The sequence below is a fragment of the Molothrus aeneus genome, chromosome 3 (assembly GCF_037042795.1).
Source record: "Molothrus aeneus isolate 106 chromosome 3, BPBGC_Maene_1.0, whole genome shotgun sequence".
Taxonomy (NCBI): Eukaryota; Metazoa; Chordata; class Aves; order Passeriformes; family Icteridae; genus Molothrus; species Molothrus aeneus.
In genome coordinates, this window is record NC_089648.1 from 102,624,857 (window position 1) to 102,648,182 (window position 23,326).

The following is a 23,326-nucleotide window of genomic DNA, read 5'->3' on the forward strand; positions in this document are numbered from 1 at the left end:
CCTCTCAAAATAGTACCTCATCCATGAGGAAGCAGGTATGCCTCTCACTTCTGTTTTTCTGCTCAGGCTTTTTGGCAAAGCTGTGTTCAAATCCAGTGCCAAAAGTATCATTACTAAAATACCATAAACAAGCAACAATGCAACATGTTAGGATAATGAGTTATTTTAAGAAAACATGTTTGCTGTCAATTGGCTTGCAGCAGCTTTGCTGCCAGTTGGCATATTTTCTGGTTACCTAAATACAGAAGTCAGCTGGGTGGCATGTTCTCCTCCTGACCCTGCTTGGCAGCCTTCTACCATGTACTGTACAATGTCTGTAGATATTTTTTTAACTGCAAAAGAAAAATCACAGGATTCACACAGAGCTCTTGAATTGACCATCTGGAGAATGTCTTTCATGAAGACAAAAATTTTTAAATGAGAAAAAAAAAAAGGTTTAATATTTCTTTGATGCAAGTGAAATGATTGTGAGAGCACTTTGTTAGATTGTCTATAAAGAACAGAATGAGTCACGGGTTTATGCAAAAGTCTTATTTTCACCACCATTATCCTTTAAACACGCTATGTTTTTTTAGATTTAAAGCCAAGATATATACATTTAGAGGAAATAGAGATTTTATTTAAATCTAAGTTCTGTTTATATTCTTTAAGCATTCCTATTTGATTCAAAAGAAAGGTAGTTACAATATGACATTCTGCTCAAAGCTGTGTGGATCTACTCTGTAATTTCATTAGTGGAGATTGTTCTGAAATGCATCCTAACTCTGTTTTTTAAGGGAAAAAACCTCTAAAAAACCCGACAACCTGTCCCACTGTTTTCTCAGTAATTGTTTCCAAATAAATATCCAAGTTGCAAGATACAGCTCTTCATTTATAAATGTGGAACTGGGCTGCAAGGACTTTTCTAGAATGGTGTGGCAGAGCCCTGTCCAGGCAGGCAGGGAGCTGGTGGCTACAGCAGCCCAGGACTTCCAGAGCTTATTGCACCAGCACATTGCAATGTGGGTACTCAGATTTTAGCAGATATGGCTGGGATGGCAAAAGGGGGAAGAAAATTGGTGATGACTGAGCCAATTTCCTAAGCACATCTTGTCCCTGAAACTATTATAGACCAGATCAAACAGTACTTTATCAGAGAAAATTCCCAGAAGAAGTCAGAGGTGAATCCAAATTTTGCTTAATGCCTCTCTAGCAGCAAGAAATGGAAATTTTGAGCTCAGATACATTCATTATACAATGGTGGGGTGAAAAGAGTGCTTCGTTCTGTAAGTACCTAAAAATAAAGATGTTCTTGCTACAAAACAAAGCATGCTAAAAGAAGAAAGAAGACTCAAAGATACCTTCAGAGATGCTACTTTTAATCCATTTATAATGCCTCTATGGGGAGAACATAACACTAGTCTTATTTGGTCTCAAAACTTTAGGTGGAAGAAAAGTTCCACAATTGCTAATGGAGGAGATTATATGGGAAGGATAGGGAAAAAAGGAAATGCCTTCAGATTCCTGAGAAGCTGATTAGTTCATTAGAGAGTTAAATGAGGCAGGATTTCTCTGCCTGAGAGGCAAAAGTCCCAGACCAGTTAATGAAAAAAAAGCCTCATCCAGTTTATCTGGCCAGATTGTTTTATTCATCTCATCTGAGAGTCTTAAATACTGGGATGAAAGATGCTCAGCAGTGCAGAAATCTTGCAGGCGTGGAGAGATGTACTTAAAGCAAACAAACAGCTCACCTTGCAGCTCATTAACCAGTACCAAGCACTTCAACACAGCTGGGAGAACCAAGTCTATGTCACACAGTTCAGTGCTCTGGGTTCTCTGAAGTACTTCAAAAATGAAAGCAAGAACAGAGGCCAAGCGAGGAGGTGGAGCATGCCCTTTGAACTGCAGGTAGTTTTCCCTGGGAAGACAAAGCAAGCCAGAACAAAGTCTATGATTTGGGGTTTTTTTCCATGTAATGCAAGCACCATATACCTTAAAATAACTGTGATAATTCAGCAGGAGGCCTATTACATAGATTTCTATCTTTATCTAGGCTTAAATAATGGCTTCTATTTATCTTAGTTGTAGCAATGACTCGCATTTGTCAGAGGACAGTGATATCTTCTGACTCTTCTGTTCAGAGAGGAGTGAGAAATAAGAGCCATCATAATTACAGTTAAAACCCAAGTGTGACTATTAAAAGCTAAATACAAAGGTAGCTTCATAATACAATTGAATTAATGAAAGAATCAAGATTCTAAAATACTAAACCAACATGCATACTACAGCTGTTATTTAATTACATTATTTAGCTTTATGTGCTTTTGCAAACTCACAATCATACTTGTGGTAACAGCTCTGCTGTTACACTGGTACTGTTATTTGATTTTTGTAAACAGTATGTTGTAACAGGACAGCCAGTGACTGATTTTGTTCTGTCAGAATTAACACAAACATCTCCAATATAAAATCTGGCACAAGGATAAAAGGTGACCTGTCAATCTGCAACAGGAGCAAATTTTAACATCACACACATGGAGTGTTCCAATTTTAACACATTGATTTGTTCATTTTCTACAAAAGAATACAAGAATATGAACTACTGTTGGTTTGGCACCACAAATTAATGGAATCTGAAGACACTAAGTTTTGCAGGTGAAAGAGAACACAGCATTTATTCATCAGTCAGCAAGAGCACTCCCAGAACCTTCAAAAAAACAATTTAAAATATTTAATATTAGGTACTGTTACCTAATTACCTACTGTTACCTACTCAAACAAGGCACATATATTGGCCAAGCAGCACGTCAATTAAAAACCAGCATCCTTATTAAAAGCTCAGGAAAGAGTGCTTCTACAACTTTCTAATGAAATGTGACTTTCAGAGCTCTGTGTACTTCACTGCACTGCTTCAGAGCACTGGTGTGACTTGGCCAATGAAAGCTGTGACACCCACAGTTCTTGTATCATGTGGTCTGTCTAACTTTAACATTAGCAACTCTGAAATCTTCTGTCTCATTAATTGCTCTGAAAATTTCCCACTTTTTTTTTGTGTGTTCTTCCACTACAACAGCTCTGTGAGCTGGGTAATACAATCCTGATGGTGAGGTTCCCTTTCCCCCTGCAGCAGCAATATATTCACTGCTTTCATATGGCAAAGTGGTGAGCAAACTGCACCTATTTGTGTACAGACCCCATGACTGCCTCATGACCACCCAGCAATTTGGAAACCAGAGTGCTGCTCAGTTCTAACACATTCTTCCCAGATCACTAAGGAATGTTTCACATCTTAAAAATCACCAAGTGCATTACACCATTACACCTTCAGAACTTTCCACTCTTAATCCCCATGTTCACACATGCATGCACACATTCAAAAATAACTTTAATAAGATGACAAAGTTTGGGTATCCAAAAACATGTCAGAATTAAGATTGTGAAATCTTAATTGACTCCCTTAATAGGTGATAATACAGGCTTTACTTCAAGATTGCCTATCATATTTACCCAAGATTAGCACTGACATTATTTTTCTGATCAACATGTATACCCACTCTTTAACAAATAAAAATCCAAATACCATGGATATAGGCCTGTATTTGAGGGGGTTTAAATCCTTTCCCAACACAGAAAAAAAGTACAGATTGTTCACTACTCTGCAGTACATAAAACCAAGTGTCAGCCTCTCAGCAGCAGGAACAGAGATTTGTAGCTGCTGTTGACATCGTGCGAGTGGTGACAGCGCAGTGAACAAATAATGTCTCCCTGCCTCTCTGTCTCCCTCTTCTCAGTTTTCCATGTCCCCTGGGCAGCTGGCACACCTGTGTATGCCCTGACACTTAGAGAGCAACAAGGCCCCCAGTGCACAGGTAACTGTGGCAGCTCTCAGCACTACAACTCAGTACCCCTAAATACAGCCTGAGACACACACATGATGATGTCTATTGGAGCATAATTTTTCTAGAAAAAGTCTTGCATTTCACATGACCTCCTGCAATATTTTTTGTTGTGGCCTAGGACTTTTATCCTTAATTAATCTCTCACAGATCTTTCCAATTTTACTCTTCTGATATATAAACGCTGTCCTTCCTTTGCTCCCGGCCTGGCAACTCCCAGGCTCTTCCAAGAGCCACACCATCAGCTGAGAGGAAAGCAGAGGCCTGAGCTCATGAGCTGTTTGTGAAATCTGAATCTGAGACCTGAGTAAGTGATGATTGATACCCCACTGGTCCTTACCTGATGACATGCAAGGTGGTCCTGCGGAGGCGGAGCAGCTGGGGGGCGGTGATGGAGCTGCCTAAGGCAGTGAGCAGGGGATGCTGCCCAGCACCAGGCACAGTCGGGGAGGAAGGCAGGAATCGTCCAAAATAATGGCGAATGATGCTCCCAAGGAGCTGATTTAAATAGGCACCCTGTGTTTGGGACTGACAACATATGAAGGACAGGCCCTGTGGAAGAAAATTTTACAAAGTGAGGAATTAAATAAATCTTTAGCAATAGAGTTGAATAAATCTTTAACAACTGTATGGTAAACACTCACTACATGCTGTGTAAACTGCTGCACACAGAGTAACTATGCCTGACAAATAAGCATCGCTGATTTGCTGCAGACATGATGATCTGCAAATGAAGACAGAGGCAGGCAAGACTTGCCAAGCAGAGAAAAATCTTTCACTAGACTAATATATTGGTAGGTAAGCTTTGGGACATGCAAGCCCCCCTTCAAATTCAAAATAAAACCGTGACATTTCAGACCTGAGAAAGCTTCTGCGCCCAAAAGCTTCTCATTTCTGCTTTCAACCCTGTACATGGTCTAACAAAGTATGTTAATCAGGTAAGATTTAAGATGGGACAGAAAGAATAAAAACCTCATCTGCTTGTAAAGGATTGTGTGAAATTTTGCATAAATGCTACAACAGAAAAATGAGCACTTAGAATTGAGCTCCAACAAGAAAAGATTTTCTCATAGTATGAACAAATTAGGGTAAATTAGGCACCATTTATAAGGGATTTAGAGGAGGTTTTAAACTCTGTTTAAGATAAGGCTAAAACTGCTGTGATTTATCCAATATAAGCTATATTGATCCAGAGAAAAATCTATAATGAAAGTACTTGCCCAGAAAGTGCTTATCTGAACTCTACCTGTAGTTATAGAACATATATATGGTCCATCCCTGAAAAAAAGAATATTCTTACTGGAATGGGTTCCCATAAGAGAAAGTTAAGATCTTGTTTCCTTCCCCCTCCTCTGACTACTAAGAGCAAGAAGAACAAATCACTAAGAAAAAAATAAAAAGGTCCCGTGATCTCCTATCTCAAGGGTCACAGTCAGCAGCACAAACAGAAGCCTCTTGAGAACTCAGCTTTCACAATAGTTTTGTCCAACAAGAATAATGCTGTAAAACAAGGTCAAGCACAGAGCTCCCTAGACAGCAATTTCAACAGTACTTCAACTTTCCATTAGCATTGCAATCCAGACTCTGGTTTTGGTAGGAGGAGTATCTGTCTGAATATTTATGGTTGCTGAGGTAAACTAATGCCCCTAATAGGAATGAACAGATCAAGTCAAGCTGCTTTTGTTCCCCAGCTATGGGAAAGGTGTATTTTTGTTGCTTTTTGTATAGAAGTCAAAAAAAAACCCATTTCCTGACTCCCCATAAACATTTTCATCTGTACCTGTCTGTGTGAACATGACAGAACATTCAGGGGAACAAAAAAAAAAAAAAAAAAGCAGGCTGAGGCATAGCTGAAGGTCTTGAAATGCCGAGTTCCCACCTTTGGTTCCACAGTAAACAAATACAGGAAACATGAGATTTCAAGAAATGAGGTGCCTGAAGACTTGGTGGCTCTCTTGAATGCAGATTTGGCTTAAGGTTTTTAGCTCACATACTTTTGTGGTTCCTTGATAATTCTGGCAATTCTCAATGATAAAAAACCACACTTTCTGAACTGAGGCTTTGAGTAAAACTTCAGATTTTCTCCTCCTTTTGTGCACATAGAGTAAATTATTGTAGGAAAAAGCTGCTGCTGCTGTATCGGAATTCTTAAATAAGAAGTGATACTTCTTGGCAAGTAGCAGACTCAGAGACTGTTAGAGATGACAGACTATTTAGTGTATAAACTTAAGTGTTTGATGCTTTCAGTAAGATATTGCAGCAGGCATAAAGAAGAGTTGCCTGTGCTTTCTGTAGTAAAGCTCATACAGAAAGACAAAATGTACTCCATAATCCCAATATTGGAACTGGCACTCTTAAGACTCTAGACTGTTTTTAACACTAAAAGAACCCAGACATCTATGACAAAGTGTATTAATTTATGGGATAAAAGGGACACAAAGAACATCACAACCTTACAGAGGATACCTGCAGGAATACATGAAGGAGGCAGCACCTCTGAAGAACTAACAATGACAATTGCTAAAATGAGACAGTTCTTCAAACTGAGGATCAACAAATTATATATAGTATCAAGAAGACATCAGTTATTAACTAGTAAGAGTTACTGTTTGTAAGAATGATCCTAGACTTATTAAATTGTTGCAATAAAAAGAAAAGAATATTAGGATTTAGATATCTGAGGGAATGCTGACTAATTTTTGCAGGCCTAGTAATTTCATTTCAAACAAACCTAGCCTGATCCTTCATAAAAGCATTTTCATTTTTTGGGTTGAAATAAATTGATTTGGAAACAGCATCCCAAAAAATTAGAAAAAAACCTTGGATTTCTCTCTTGGACAAAAAGACCTACTCACTTCAGTTCAGCGCTGTGTTCTTTATTTTGGACTCCTTTTCCTTTCAAAGTGCAGAGAGCAACAGACCTGCCCAAGGTCTGACAACGCTATATCCCAAGTGGCACAAGGCATGAATTACCAACACTGCACAGTAGGTGCAAATCTCCAGCTACAATGGCAAAACACCCTAGGCAGTGCTGGCCAAGGATGTGATTGCAAGGTAATCACACAGAAATTTCTTCTTTTAAATCCCACCAGTAATTAAGCGAGATAAAGGAAGCTGCTGTTCAAATGAGCGAAAAAAAGAAACACACGTGCAACTGGACTGCAATTCTGGAGCAGAGATTTGAAATCAATCACATCAGACCCCCAGGACAATCCCTACACAAAGCAGATGGACTTTAAAGGGTTGGATAGAGTAGCTTTCTTTTCCTTAACTGTGTTCTTCAGCCATCTTCTGAGGTTAAGATTAAAAAAAAAATAAAATTGTAAAGGGAGCAGAGAAGCATGACATCATCTGCTCTTCATTTTAGCAGAAAGGCAACGGATTCCTGTGTGTGTTCACTGCAGGAACCGTTTTGTGGCCAGAGCTGCCTCTTCTGATTTATCTGTATATCTGTAAATCACCTGTGGAGAGCAAAGAACTGATTAGTGTGGATTACTGGAACTATTCACTGCAGAAATGCCAAGCTACCTAATGATGACTTACACTGCAAGTCCCACTGTTGGAATAAATCTGCTGTCCACCAATTAACGTTGTACAATTGCTATTAAACACATATTATAATTCACAAAATGTACTGATAAGCTTGCTCAAATATCGGACCACAGATGTGGCTCATGGGAGGGCTTTCAAGGTCTGATCTCTGACAAATGCTGAGCCTGCACAGAGCCATTAAAATCACTGGGAAGTGCATGGGCCAAGCACTACTAAGAATGAAGCTCTTTTGCCTTTCCCAGTATTTAGACAGAAATCAACAAATTGTCTTCATTTGGACAGGATTAATACTGATAAATCAAGCAGTAATTAATACTGATAAATCTTACCTTCCCTGTCATTATGTATACAGTGCTTATTCCATGCACCCACACTGTATTCTGCAAGATGGATTTAAACTAATTTCTTCTCCAAAACAAGTTTCTTACACTGCTTCAGTCTTTTCCCATATTACTGGTAAACATGTACTGAAATTCTTCCAAATCATTCTCCAAGAAATCCATCAAGAGCAATATGAAACTTTCTATGATAGATTTTAGCAATCCACTACCACACAAATCAACTCAACTTCTTTTTGCAGTAGTGAAATACCTACAGTTAAATTTTACATACCTCACTATTTCATAATTAGGAACAGTCTCATACTATTGTAAAATGGCTGTTCATTCACATTCTTTGTGCTTTACTTTCCAAAGTCAGTAATTCAAACATATCTGAGGGCAATTTTTATATCTCAATAAAAATCTTACTTAGGTCATCAAGTATTACCAAAACACATGTGCAGTGAAAGAAATAGTACCCAGACAGTAACCCTTTAGGCAAGATAAAAAACCAAAAAATAGTTTAAAAGTTGCTAGAGCTAAGCTATTTTAGCAAGGCAGTATCAGTGACTGAGTTTGAAAAAAAATCTTGATAAGCTCCCTGTACAGTAGAGACCAGACCAGCTGCCCAAAAACTGTCAAAAGGCAGGGGATATAGCCCAAAGTGCTATATAAGCACAAACATAACAAGTAAACACAGTCAATCTGAAGTGATGAGAGACAAATGCAACAACTAGTCTTAATTAGTGCCTTTGACAATTATGTGTGCTTGTGTAAAATGAAGCAAATAAATTTGTAGGTTGGGGTGGTGAAGGACGGTGAAATATAGCCATTGGTTCTGATGAATTGTGTCGTAATAAACTACATTGGGTGGAGAGAAGGAGCCCAAAAGATTAAAATGTTGTCCTAAAAGATTAAAATATTCAGGAATTCTATAGAATTTCATAAAATTGTTGCATCAGTGGATATGTAAAATAAATTGCTACTAGGACTGACTTCAAACTCCTTTAAAACCCAAAAAATGGATCAAGTAAACTAGATTAAGATTAGCTGTTAAATACTCTGGAAAGAGGGATTTTTTTTCAGGTCATTGCTAGCAAAACTAAAATGTTTTCTGAGATCTGAAGCAGTTTTTTTGAGCAAAGCAGGAAAAGCCTACACTGTAGGAACTGAAGAAAAAAAAAATGGAGCCTGGAACTTTTCAGAAGACTAAAGAAAAAAAAAATTAAAAAGGAAAGGCTGCTGAGTAGAAATTCCACTCAAGGGCTTTTATACTTTGACTATGAATAAAGAACTCGCATGTATAAGATGATGTTTTGCATGGTCTCCAAATTCCTGTTCCTTTATTTTCACAACTGTGAAAAGATTAAGTTGTAAGCTGGAGTATGAACAGGGACAGATCTACAGAACAATGCTTGTCTAACACTAGGGTGAATTAAGACTCCTGTCCTAAAATACCAGTCTCTATCTCCACAAATGAGCACCAGGCACAGGGCAGCTCCCCAAGAGTGGCCTCATCACACATTTCACCTGCAGTTTTGTTAAGTCAAGGTGAGGTTATTCCCAAAGAATTCTGTTTCTCCATCTTCCCTTCCACATATACTGTTTGATCACTTTTCTGATATGCCCATTTGGGTTTTTGGGTTTTGTTTGTTTTGTGAGGCTAGTTATGATTTGATTCAAGTCAAAAATTGCTATTCACAGAATCATTAAAGGAAATTAAATGAGAATGTGTATTGGGGTGAAAGGGAATGAATGTAACTTTAACGCAACTGTGAAACAATAACCTGAGATGTCAGAGAGTGCCTAGAATCCATTCAATCTCAAATGATCTCAGAAGAGTTATTTTTTTGTTGTTGTTTTTAAACTGATCTTGAAATATTTTTGAGTTGATTCGAAATCGGAATTTTCCCACTTTTCCACATAAGAGGAGGAAGTATTTTTGAATAAATGAAGCATTTTCAGACACTTAAAAATATTGGAACCTTGCAAAGACAAACAAAAATTAATAAAATACAAAAAGTGTCATATTGAAACAGGAAAAATAACTCATGAATTCTCCTCTTTTCTCCCCAGAAGTGGCTATCAAATTTAAGAATTACTTGTTTTCTAGAAGTAGTGTTTGTCTAAAATATTTTGTCACACAAGATCATCTAGCATAGCTGGAAAGCACATGGACAATGCAGCAAACTGATGAAGAGTACAAAAGTGAGGTCTGGAAGTCAGAAACTGGCAAATAAAACAGGAAACAAGGGTACACAACACTCAAGACTTCAAAACCAACTCAAGTGGTTTCATCTGAAGGCTACATCTGTCTCTGCAGGCTCCAGAGAAACTGGCTCTACAACAGAAATACCAAATTAGTAAACAGACACTCACAGTCCATGCTAATACCATTGTCCAGATGGCCCTACATGTACACAGCTTCTGAAAATACCTACAGAGCAATAAAGCAAAACATACTGTGCAGAGCATTGCACAACCATATTCACTTCCATATGACATGCCTTCAATCACAATGAGCTGCTTTTGAAACTAATAAATCCAAGTGATGTTTACAATGTCACCACTGCACTGTTTCACAATACAATCCTGCAAAGTAGTGAGTTAAGACTGCAATCAAAATGAAGACTAAGAGAGAAGGGGAAATGGTAAGCAAAAAAGACACAAAGACTTACAAGGAAAACAAGTCAACTTATTTATTTTCAAAATATAGGCCTTTCTCTTTCTCACCAGCAGAAATTAGTCTCTTTCTACAGCATCAACAAGCCTTACAGAGTTTCAAGAGTGACAGAGTAACTGAGAGAAGAGTAGGACAAATAATAGGGAAGAAGGCTTTAGTCACACAATCCGAAGCAGCAGGAACCTGATTTAGCAAAACATATTTTCCAAGTATTAAGACAAACCAGTGACATGATACACCAAGGATTTTCTTTTGTTCCCAAGAGCAACAAAAAAGGGGTATCTCATTTATAACTATCTACAGTTAGCCAAGTCAAGGATGATTTAAAATATTTGTTCTGTCAACTTAACAATTTTCTCACTCCATATCATGATTACTTGATGCACTGTTTGAGAAATCTGTCACATTGGAGACCAGTGTAACCAGCAGGTTGGCTAAAGGTTTTCCATATGCAGTGATGAGACCAGAAGCTCTGGAGTGTACCACAGCATAGCTGCCTGTAATGAGGAAAGCCAAATGGGTGGCAATTTTCCCTTCACTTCTATAGGAAGAAAAAAAACTTTCCTTACTGCTTCGGTAAATTCTGTCAATGCTTCTTGACTAGGGAAAAAGAAAACATCCCCTGCAATATTAACCTTTCCTGAAGATTCATTTGTGCGCTGATAATAGAGCTGAGATATTTACCTGGAGATAAAGAGGCAGGCTTTCCTGAATGGCAGACAGCAAAGCCACAGGCAGCTCCTTGTCCTGCTGGAGCACAGAGTGTGGCAGCAGTAAGCAATCCACAATGCGAAACAAGAGCTGCTGTGCCTTGGAAGTAGCCAGTATTGGTGCACAGAACTTTACTAGACATCCTGTTGAAAAAAATCCCAAAGTAATTTACAGTAATTTAAGAAAAAAAAAATTGAGAAAAGGCATTAAAAAATCCCAGTCAAAACAACTCAGAAGTCCATTTACAGTTCATCAAAATAAGATACTGTATGGATTCAACACAACACAGTTACAAGTTTGTAGGCAAGTGCAGATGCTTTAGGAAAAGTACAGCAATGCTAAAGATAGGATGAGTCTCTTAGATCCCTGCAAAAACTTAATTAAACTTGATCCATAACCCTACTGCAATCAGCACACGTGCACTTGAACATTTACCTTGCTGTGTGCACTCATCCCTTTTGCAGAGAAATGCTGCCTTTGCCTTCCCTTTACATTTGTCTAACACCACTGTGGCAACACCACATCAGCAACTACTCACACAGCAATTTAATGTTAGCAAAACATTAAATATCCTTCAAATTGCATTTAATTTCAGCAGATTAAGAAGAACAAGGGCCAGCCAACTCCATTAAATCTTGCCAGGTCTTTGTGGGCTCTCAGTTCACAAACTGAGAGCCTCAGAGAACATCTTTCTTGTTTTCAGCACAATAATGTATCACTTGGCTCTGCTTTGAGCCAGTTTTAAGATTGTTCTTTTGAATTTCAGAAAAAAAAAAGTAAAAAGGTGTTGATGTGCAAATACCCCAACTTTGAAAAACATCTTTATTGCAGGCGAGGTGTAATTCTGAAAAACTAACTCCATACTCAGAAGTGTTAATACTCAAAACACATTAAATAAAACAAGATTCTTATGTAGACATTTTCAACTTTACATATTATTAGAGGGAGGAAGAAGTTTTCTGGGTTGAAAGTACAGGAATATCCCGAGGAAACATGTTTAAGACTTTGAAAATAATGGAAAATCAAAAGTAGGCCGTTACAAGATATTATTAATCTATAAAAGTCATTCATTATCATCTCTAAAAACAACGCAAAACAACATTAATCTTGTGGAGTGAAAGAAAACACAATGATCAATCATAGAGAAAGGGAATGATCACCTAACAATACTTCTAATAATGTTGTCTAAGCTTCCTGCTTTGAAAGAAACACGGTCATTCCAGCTCAAAGCACTCCTTCTATTATCACTGCTGTGATGTATGGGACAGTACAAGACACAATCTGACTACAGACAGGAGGTGTTTACATTTGTTAAGTTTTCTGCTTTGTCCTTATAATTTAACAAGCCCACAGAATGTGAAGTAGTGATTGAAATACACTTGATTTTTCTCTTCTTTTAAACCTTCTTTATGTTTTCTTAAATAAAAAGAAAGGACATTTTCTTGCACACAACAGCATGACTGAAGATTAATTGTTTCCTACTGCAAAGAACAAAAAGGACAATACCAATCTAAAAAGGAAAATACCAATCTAAAATTACTTTCCAAGGCTCTGACCCACATCTGGGTACCTAAAAATGTTTAATTTTATATACATCCTGTGTGTCAAAGTATGCTGGTCACACAATATAAAAACTGAGTATTTTTAAAAACTCTAATTCCAGTACATTTGGTTCACCTTCTGCATCTTGGTCATGCTTTCCCTGTGCTCCTTAAAATCATGATGTTAACTGTGTGTGCATGCAAATCATTATCTCTGTTCTAAGATACATAAAGTTTACTCTGTTTTTAAAAGTAAGTGGGTCAGACTAGCACATTTTAAAGCACTCTTCTTTTGCACCCTATTAGTGATTCCACGTTTAATGAATAAATGCTAGAATTGCATTTTAGTAAAGTACAGAGTGCTTGTCAGAGAAGGAGTTCCAAAAAAGAAGTGAAGTACATACCTAAGCCAATTTGGCCACTAACAACTCCACTACATAGGATGTAGCCTGTCATAATACTGCTTATCACAGAGTATCCTCAGATGAAAGGGATCCCCAAGGATCACCAAGTCCACCTCCCAGCCCTGCACAGGACACCCACCAAAGGTCCCACCATGTGCCCGAGAGCATTGTCCAAGCTGTGACCACTTCCCCAGGGAGCCTTTGCCAGTGCTCAATCCCCCTCTGGGTGAAAAACCTTTTCCTAAACTCCCTAAAACCATAGTCTTAAACTCTACCTTACCCCTCCACATTGGCCCTAACAAAATCTGCCTACAGTTTGCTGAATTCTACAACTCCTTGGCAGCACTTCCACTTCTACCTTAACTATACAGTGATTGAAAAAACCCATTCAAATCAGTGACTACTACAGTGTTTTCTTTGGTGAGTCAGCCCCATAGCGTGGATACCTAACACCAAAGCTGCACGTTGTCTCAATCCACATGGCTCAAATCTTGGTGTTCTTTCAGAAGGGTGGACACCTACTTTTATGTTCTACAGGAAGAACTCAAGAGTTCATCACTTCTGTTTAAAATAAGTGGGCAGAGGAAGGAAACAATAAGAGACCTCATACAAAAAGATCTCATGACCCTCTCTGGGAAGAGCAGATCCACTGTGGGTATAAATTGCTGTAACTTCAGGAACTGCTATGACTTACAACAATCCTCACTACAGCTAAAGAGCCAGAAACCAGCTCTTGTCACTGTTTCTGGGTTTGTTCAGGTAAAACAGGTGGTTTTCAGTAATGAATGATACAAAAACATTTTACTTTTGAAAATACTAATTTGCAGGGGTAATTAAAAAAAAACCCATAAAAAACACACAAGGAGGTTAGACATCAGGATCTAGAGAAAATCTGGAAAAAAAAATACGGATAGCATAGAGGGGAAAACGTATCATAAGTTTATTTTACTGATTCTTTAAAATTATTTCCTAAAAGAAAAGAGGTGTAAAATAATTACCTATGATCCAGTATGTAAGCTGCAGACCTTCTGGAGGTCCTTTTGCCTTCAGATAGGGTTTTACATACTTTAATACATCACCTAAATACTCCAGAGTCTTTGCTACCATGGCAGATTTCTCAGGGAGTGTCTGAAGACCACTGTAAGTTCTACCAACAGCCTGAGAAAACAAAAACATTGAAATAAATATAAATCAGTCTCTCATGAGACTTTTGTAATTTCTTTTTCAGCACTCTAAATCTGATACATAGTCTCTTTTCACTAAAACTGTCTTATGAAAATAATATGGGGTAGATGTACAGTACCTTAATGAACTGGACAAGAGCATTTTTTGGGTCTTGCTTGAAAACTGACTGTCCAACATTAGCTTTTAAAAGAATGTTTTCTACTTCTGAGAGCTTAAAAATCAGTCTTGTCATTTCCGTCAGCTGCTCCATATAGGCTTTTCCTGATTATTACAAGAGATCACATCAGTAAATATAGTATACAGTTATGATTTTACATTTAACTTAGTCCCAAAATCAAAGTGAAGCATTTTTAAAAAATATCTAAACCACAAGTATTTGGCAACCAACTGCATCTCTCCAGACAAATAAAACAATTCTAAACCAGTTATTTTTCTGATATAATTTATAAGAAAATACAGAGTTTTAAGTATGGCTTAAGCTGATGGGTTTCCTTTTTTTTTTTCAAAATCCACAAAATGTGTTTGAGAAATAGTGACTGGAAGACAAGTTCTACAGATAATTAGAACTGCAGTGGTTTTAGAAGAAGGGATAAAGTATTGCTCTAAGAAAGCAAAGTATCCATTGTAAAAAAGGGGAGAATTAATTGCAGCTAGATTCCCCCATCCCTCCCTTTTATTTTTCTTTTAGGCCATTCACAGCATGATTTCTGACTATTTACTTCAGATTTTCACTTTTTTTAGAGCAGTTTCTCCATGGGGGAAAAATAACTTGTCTCCTTGGGAGCAAGTTTTTATTCTTTGCTTCCAAGGAAACAAGCTCTTTTATCTTTGTTTGTGATAAATTTGTCATATGCAGAGCAGGCAAACTATCAATAAATAGCACAAGCAGTGTAAAGAAACACATTTTGTAATTAGGTAAAAGTAAAGGAATACAAACAAAAATACATTTTGTAATTAGCTGAAAATGTTTGCCAGCTTTGCAATATAGCCCTGTTACTGCAAACATGAGGGAAATGTGAGCACTTACCAACTGTTCTCTCAGCATCTGTCTTGGCCAAGGCGCCACTTGGTTGATCGAGGAACATTTGCAAAACGCAGCGAAACCACGAACGTACTGTCAAAGCTTCGTAGGATGTATAGCCCATGCTAGAAAAAGCTTCACACAGTGAACTGTGTAGGTGGAAGAGAAAGAAAAAAGGTACAGAGATCTAATAAAAGTAGGCAGAAAGGTGATAGAGTGTCTCATTTGGCTGTAGATGCACATATACCCGTGTATAGATGTTTTGGCTACAAAAAAAACAGAGGGAGGAAAATTCACACAATGGGAAATGCCTTACTGTAACAATGGATAATTTGACTGTATTGTCTAACTAACAATGTACAATGCTGGAAATAGTTTATCTGAATCAGCTTGGAACTTCATATTGACATTGCTCACGCTGCTCCAGCCCTTCATAAAGGCCAGCCCAGGTGTCCCACGCTACTCTGAAGTCTGCTTAGTTCTAACTGCATTAAAGATGGAGAAGGTCTGCTTTAGCAAATAAAGATATGCCATGTTCAAAACAGATGCAAAAGGGAAACATAAAAGGGCACCTTGGAGATAAGAAAGGAAACTGCTGTACTTGGCAGTACACTTACAGACATATTCATTTAGGTACGTATACACACACAAGTATATCCATTCCCACATAAACATGCTATATACGCTTTCAAACACTTGCTACCATTCTACCAGTCAGGTGTCAGACCAGAGTGACTCAATGCACAGTCCCTGTACTCTACTGCTCTGTAATCCCAAAATTTTATTTGCCTCACCACCATGAGTAGCTGCTGCAGTTGTTTTTCCTAAGCATATCAACCTTGCATCATTAATTCTGGAGAAACTCCTTGCAAAAAGACAGCAGGTGTGTGCTGCACTCTGTTCCAAATTACTATCAAATGAGGTGCATGTGTGCTTCAGGTCAGAGATATTTCTTGAAAATTGTTACACCTTTTATTTGAGAGACTTCTTCCCTGGTCAGTCCTAGATACTTCAGCTTTAATGAAATATGCTTGTACTCTTTCTTGATATGTGTACATGTAAATCTACCTATTTTCTACTCATTTTTACTCATGCTTACAACAGAATGTCAACAAAGGTCTAGATGGAAACCAAACTGGATTCTACTTCTCACTAAACAACATTAATGAAGTTGAGGGGGTTTTCTGTTTCACTTAAAACCAGCGATATTTTGTCTGAACATTCCTGCTGAAGTACTATTGACAGAATAAGTAAGGAGACCAATTGAAAGCAAATAAAATAAAAAAATTAACACTGAATTCCAGCATCAAAAGAGAACAAATAGGTTGCCTATGGACTTAATGCTACTTGCAGTATCACAAAGAAATTCAGTCTTGTGTAATCTTGATGTACACAGCCAGTCTACTTGGTCCCAAAGGCTGACAAAACCACTTTCTGTGGTAGTCTTGCTCTTGTTTCTCTTGCTTGCTGGTAGGTGGGCCACTCAGGCATCTTCCTAGAACTGGAAAGGAACATGCTCCTAATCCTTAGAAAGGAAGGAACAATAACTACCTGCTGGAAGCAAGGCAGGTGGTCCTTTTAAAACAGTGAGATTATTCACATGCTCAGAGTTAGTTTGGACAGGTTCCAACACTATCATGCACTACACAACATGGATCTGGAGAGGAAGGTTTAGGCTCTACTGCAGAAGAAATTCCAAAGCTCATGCGTACGTTGTCAAAGCTTGCAGGGTATACCAGTATTGGAAACAAAAGAATCTTTTTACTTTTTAACTGAGAATATCTGATGGGAAAATTATCACAGCACAGTAACCATGAAGTCTTAAGACCACAGCACTTGGATACTTTGATAACTTTTGCTATAAAACTGTGTAAGGTAATTAAGTACCTGAATCATGCTAAAAAAAAGTGTTTTCAAGACAACAGTGCTACCTCTATATTCTACTAAAAATATATTACCTTAGGTACACACAAGGTAAGCTGAGCCAGGACAACAAGTATCTATGTATACATTGTTAACAATATGTCAGGTGCTTAATGAATATTGGTGAAAAATACTTAATTGCTTTCAAATACCTGCTTGAGTGAAGAGAATTGGTAATTTACCTTAAGACCTAAATAATACCAAAATTCAAGTTTAAGAATCAAAATTTTTTTCTTGATCTCACCCAAAGAGCAACAAAATTCAAAATTATAAAATTCAAATTATAAAAGGAATTTAATGTGCCTAACTCTTTCATTCAGCACATGCTAGGTATCTGCAACCTTGAATGAAACTCTATAAAAATCATAAAAGAGAAATTTAGCAGAAGATTGAACACTCCTTTCCCAAGTTCCAAACTGACACACAAGGAATTAAATTCAACCTTTTCTAACACCTCCCTGCAAGAAGGCCATAGCCTCATCTTTGTCAACCACACTTAAATAATCTTTACCATATCCTGATTTACAGTTACTGTCCTTAGTACACTACATACCCTAAAAATGTGCAACATTTTTCACTTTCAAATACCGTCCAACACAGAAATACTCCCTCTTTCTCTCTCATTTCTCACCTCCCCTGCTTCCAAAACCTGATTCAGAAGCAGGCAAGGCAGGCAAAAAAAAAAGCACACAACAAAAACAACCACGACCCATCCATCTTAGGTTCACAGAGGCTTACTTAGTGAAAATAAAATATCTCAGGTATATAAAAACTTTACTGGATTGTCCTGGGCAATCTGCACTAGATGATCCTCTTGGAGAAGATGCAAAGCATCTGCACTATTATAATGAAACATTACATTCTGAAGCAAGATTTTCCTCAAACCTAATGAAGGATGAAAAGGTACTGGAAGAACAAATAGTCACAACTTTTCACCTGTTTTCAATTAGATGACTTAGGTATCTTGACACCAACTGAGGCCACACCATGTCATCCCACCCAAACAGCCGCATCATTGACAGAACAGGCTGTGGCTGCAGATCTGACAGGGCTTTGCTGGGTATATCCAAAGCTAAGAGAGTAAAACCTGTTTTTAAAGAGAGAAAAACATGGCACCATTTTAATAATTTCTCAGTATAACCCCTGTTCCAGAAAGAGCACTGAAAATTAATTACAATTACTAATGCGCAATCTGGAAGTACCAGAAATCTCAATTAGAACAGGGCAACTGTTCTAACAGTGATTGTTTGTATCCTTTTTGTTAAAAATGTAGTCTCTATCCCAAGCAGTTTGTAAATCATCAAGACACATGGGTGGCAAAGGAGGAAAAATAGATCCTAACACATGCAATTTTAAACAGATTCACAAAACCACAGTTTATAAATCCTGAAGGCATAGTTTTACCACCTCTGCAATGTCTTAAAACCTGCTTTTTCATCTTCTTGACTTTCTTTTCTTACCTCCATCCACTATATCTTGCCCTGTACACTTAAGTATTACTGTGCTTTACAGAGTTGAGTTTTATTTATTTGTTTTGTTGTTTTTACACACTTCTCACAGTGAAAAACTGTATCTGGGAAGAATTCACTCAGTAAAAGCTGGTACCTCTCTATTTTTAGAAGACTTTCATGTATCAAAAGTTACCATATAAATAAAGCACTACGGAAAAAAATTACTCTTGTCTTGCCAAGGATCTCCATATAACTGCTACAGATCTAGAAACTGGGGCAGTACTTTGTGGAGAATTTTGGTAATGAAGCATAACCTTTTGCTGTTTCTGTTAATTCCACTGTAGATTCTGTATTCAACAGTACCAGAATAAAAATATTAATACTGCAAATGACAAGTGCATAAAAACTCAGAAATTTGATGTAATCTTAAATGCTGAGCAGTTATTGGGTTACAGGAAATGAGAAACATCAAATCAGCCAGGAAAACTGACTTTGGAGGACAATGAAAAAGGGGCTCATTAGTTCCCAAATTCTCCAATTCAAATAAATATAAACCTGCATACACTGACGAACTGACTTTGAATTAGACAGAAAAGGCTAATTTTCAGAAATAACAATAAAATTGTTTTAATTAACAGTACAGGGACAGACTACCTTTAGCCATGAAGGACTTCCCATTTCCTTATGTGCCTCAGAATAAACAATAAGGTCATACAGAGTCCCCACTCTGCCTTAGGTGAGGAAACAATTTGTGCCAGCCTTCTTCCAGATTATCACCTCGTTTCTGCAGCATCAGCCTTAAGAGAGGCTGGGGAGAAACAGGAGGCAGAGCAGTGCTGTGAGGCCCAGGCTGTTTGCCTGGCAGGGGGAGCAGGAGAGCTGTGACAGCTGCTCGCTCTCTCCTCTGGGCTGCAACCTTAAGGCGAGAAGCTCAAACAGCATGGGAAAGGTTTGCCTGTCTCTGTAGTGCTACCTAACACATCTCTATAAAGCAGGTCACAACTGCACTCCCCTCCTTCTCAGAGGAGTTTATAATAGCTTGCTGCTCTTGCTATTTCACTGTGCTAATATAAAATAGAAAAAAATCTATGTCACTGTAGGAAATGAATGAAAGTTTTGACATTAACAACCTTCTCCTTTGATTTGTATTGCTGTTTCTCACACAGGTTTCAGCAGTGTGAGACCACTACTGTTGCACACTGCCTCTTTCATTAATGCTGCCTCCTAAGTACCACAGAGCTGCTTCAAATGAAGGGTCTTTTAGCTTTTCTATTACCAGCTCAGTACTCCTGAGCTTGTGACTTTATCTAATTCATATCATGACGGGAAAAAATATTTTATGTTTCACTCTTCTGAATTTTAGTTAACTGGATACAAGATTTCATTGTAACTGCAGAATACCATGCTAGCTACTGATGTGAAAGATCAAACTGGGATATCTTTCTATTCACTGCTGAGCTGACTCGTTGCATGTGGAGTTCACACACATATGGAATGTTGTACTTCAAGATTCAAAGCCCTCAGTGTAAAGCAAGACAAATAATTAGAATGAATCGTGAAACAGTTTTATGACCACAAACACAAGGGATTGTCAAAAAGTAACAGTCAACTCACTAACCTTTTAAAAATTGCTTTCAAATGAAAAATATTTTAGAAAATTTAGTTTGAATCTCAACCATGATGAACAATTCAACACAAATAAACTTCTACAAAAACAAGTAAATTCTGAATATAGTGAAAAACAGTATTCTTATTTATACTGTATAACACTTGCATGTTGATTATAATTTGTGACTAGTAGTGAAAAAGAAGTCAGGTTTGTGTAGCTTCAAACCCCTTTGGCATTCTCAATGTGTTTGTACCCTATTAAGGAATTCAACACTACAATACTTCCTTCTGTCAAAACATTTAGCACAGATTCTACTTTTTTCATTTATACACACTGAAGTTACTACATGGAAGGAGAAATATCCCAAAGTACAAACTCCTTGAAAGTTTGTGACCCAGAGAACAGCACCAAACCCAGCAGGTCAGAGGCAGGGTCAGTGCTAACCTGCAGCTGTATCAGCAAGCTGTGGGGAAGGCAGCGTCTGTGACATTCTCTGGCTCTTCAAGTAGGGAAAGAAATTTCTCCAGAGAGCACTGGCGACAGCAAGGTGGTGCTCTTTAGCCACTAATGGAAGCTGTGCATCTGGGGCTGTGTTTCCCAGTTGAGGTCCCTGGCTTACACGTTCGTGCACGCTCCTAGGGAGAAACAAAAACAATGTTTACGTACAATAAATGAAAAATTCACATCTTTTTAAACAGTATTTACAGCTACTTTAAACCGTAGAGTCTGAGAACTGAAGGATCATTTTGAGCAATTAAAACCTTTATGCAAAGACATTATGCATACCAGTTATTTGATGGATGAATGATGGCATATTAAGCACCATAAAGTTAATGTTAATTACTAATGTCAACCATTAATTATATGCTTTTTAATATGTCAGATCAAAATGAGAAATTGGCAGCTTTAAAATTAATATCTGCATTTTGCAACTGTTAGCATGACAAGCAAGTCTGCTTCCAATCGAAAGGCAGGTGCTTCTTTAAAATTTCTGTCACTAGGATTTTTAGGATTGAGTTGTGTACAGCCAATAATGGCAAATGATTTTGATCAATTGTAAAGCCTCCTTCTGAAATCTACTTCTCACTTGTACAATCTTACTAGGTACGAGTTTAGATAAAAGATTCATTTTATCCTGATGCACTGCAGACAATTAGGTTTGACAGCAATGCCCACAGCTTTGTTAGTACAGTAAAGACAAAAGTTACCACTACACATAACTCCCATCTCTTCCTCAGACAATGTGGCATGAATTCAATAACACACTCAATTTTCTTTGATTCTTCTAGTACCATTCCTGCTACTTAATCTAATTTGGAAGTTGTGACTTTCTAGAGGTTTAATAGAGATATGTCTTCAGGGAATCAATGTTCTCTGAGAAATGGGGGGGGGCATTAATAAATTTGTCTGGTAGAGCAGGATAGGAGGCATTATAGTAGCAGGCTGATCAACTAAATAACATGCTTATTAAAAACAATCTGTAGGAACGCACTATCATTCCTGTTCCTATTTATCTTCTGGTCAACCCAATTGAGATTGTGCATTAAAGCACAAGCAGCATTATTACATTTGCTTTATTAAATTCTATAAACAGCACTGTAAAGTCAGAGTCAAGATATTTATAAGATAATGGCAAACCGCAGAGGCATCGAGAATTGCCTTAACACTAACATTTCTAGACTACAATGTTTTTTTCTTAACTGCCATTCTCACAATAGCAAGTGTTTCACAAAAATCTTCCCCTAGATCTTTATTTTATGCTTACCCTAATTTGAAATAGACCAAAACAAAAATAGAAAAAACTCCAGCTCCTGGTTCCCTTCTGGGAACAGAGGAAAATTATGAAAGAATTACACAACTCACAGCACTCATTAGGACATCTGAAATGGAATAATTTTAAATAAAGAGTAGGTTGGCTGCAAGGCCTTCCCGTACTACAGTTGATATTAGAAGCGCATCTCATTATATCAAATTAGTATCCAAAAATTCTGCCCAACACATAATTTAAAACATAAAACATACTGGCTGTCAAAGGTAACGATACCTTATGCCTGCCTGCAGGCATTCATTAGTTTCAATAGGACAGACAGAGAGAATTGAGTACCAGCTACTTTTCGAATGGCTACATTTAACAGACAAGGAAAGGTATGCAGCATTAGGGGGAATCAAGGATTTCTTTGAGAGATGGCATGAGTCCAAACACAGGAGCAGAAGCCAGGAATTCTAAACCCAACATTTATTCCCTCTGTGGCTTCACATAAATCATACAGCCTTTGTTAGCCTCAGTTTCCCAGCCATGATATTTGGATAGTGAGACAGCTTACCCTTTAAGGATGCTGTGAAAACAATCAATGCTTAGAAACTGAGGATTATATTCAGTATGCCAGTTGGTATTCCTATTTACAAGGCATATTCTCCAAGTCAACATGAACTGAAATAGAAGCAAGATTAGCATAAAAAGTCAAGCAACACTTCTTTGGGAGCATCGCCTTATGAAAAAAAATGGCAAAGAAAAGGGTATAGAAACAGTGAGGTGTAGAGGTCAAATGATGAGAAGGTAAAAGCAAGGCAAAAGACAAAATTTTAAAAAATTATTTTTGTCTGTTGCAAAAAGAAAAAGTTTAACAGTAAAAACAAAGGGCTTTTCTGTTCTATTTTGTTAGGAAAGGAAACATGATGCCTCATAATGCAGAGAATAAAACTTCTGAGACCAAATTCTGCCCTACTTACACCCAGACTACACTGTAAAACTGCACAAAGACCTTTTTCTCTCCTCTAAATTGCCTCTCCAAAGACGGGTGCCTTGCATCTCCTTTAGCCATCTATGCAAAGTAGAAGGGTGTACAGACTTCCAAAGTAAGGTAATATATCTCTGTGTCAGTGGAAGGGCAACACGTACAAATCAGTATTTATGTTTATTCATAGTAACCTACACAAATGCTGGCAATAAGGTAAATGCTTGGAATAGATGGGGCATCAATATATGCTGCAGCTGAAGTAGCCAGCTATTTCTACAAACTAGCACATTTTTTAGCTCTAATAAAATATGAA

General features: G+C 37.6%; 1 protein-coding gene across 1 annotated transcript in view; it reads right to left on the reverse strand.

Moving 5' to 3' along the window:
• Positions 1 to 23,326, reverse strand: part of MMS22L (MMS22 like, DNA repair protein) — an 89,925-nt gene that overhangs the window by 5,536 nt on the left and 61,063 nt on the right. The window contains exons 15-23 of the mRNA XM_066547513.1: positions 20,720 to 20,910; positions 18,152 to 18,302; positions 15,299 to 15,441; positions 14,390 to 14,532; positions 14,085 to 14,244; positions 11,115 to 11,284; positions 4,216 to 4,427; positions 1,731 to 1,897; positions 236 to 332 (exon numbers count right to left, since the gene is read on the reverse strand). Coding sequence (XP_066403610.1) covers positions 236 to 332; positions 1,731 to 1,897; positions 4,216 to 4,427; positions 11,115 to 11,284; positions 14,085 to 14,244; positions 14,390 to 14,532; positions 15,299 to 15,441; positions 18,152 to 18,302; positions 20,720 to 20,910 — 1,434 coding nt within the window. The remainder of the gene's footprint in view (positions 1 to 235; positions 333 to 1,730; positions 1,898 to 4,215; positions 4,428 to 11,114; positions 11,285 to 14,084; positions 14,245 to 14,389; positions 14,533 to 15,298; positions 15,442 to 18,151; positions 18,303 to 20,719; positions 20,911 to 23,326) is intronic.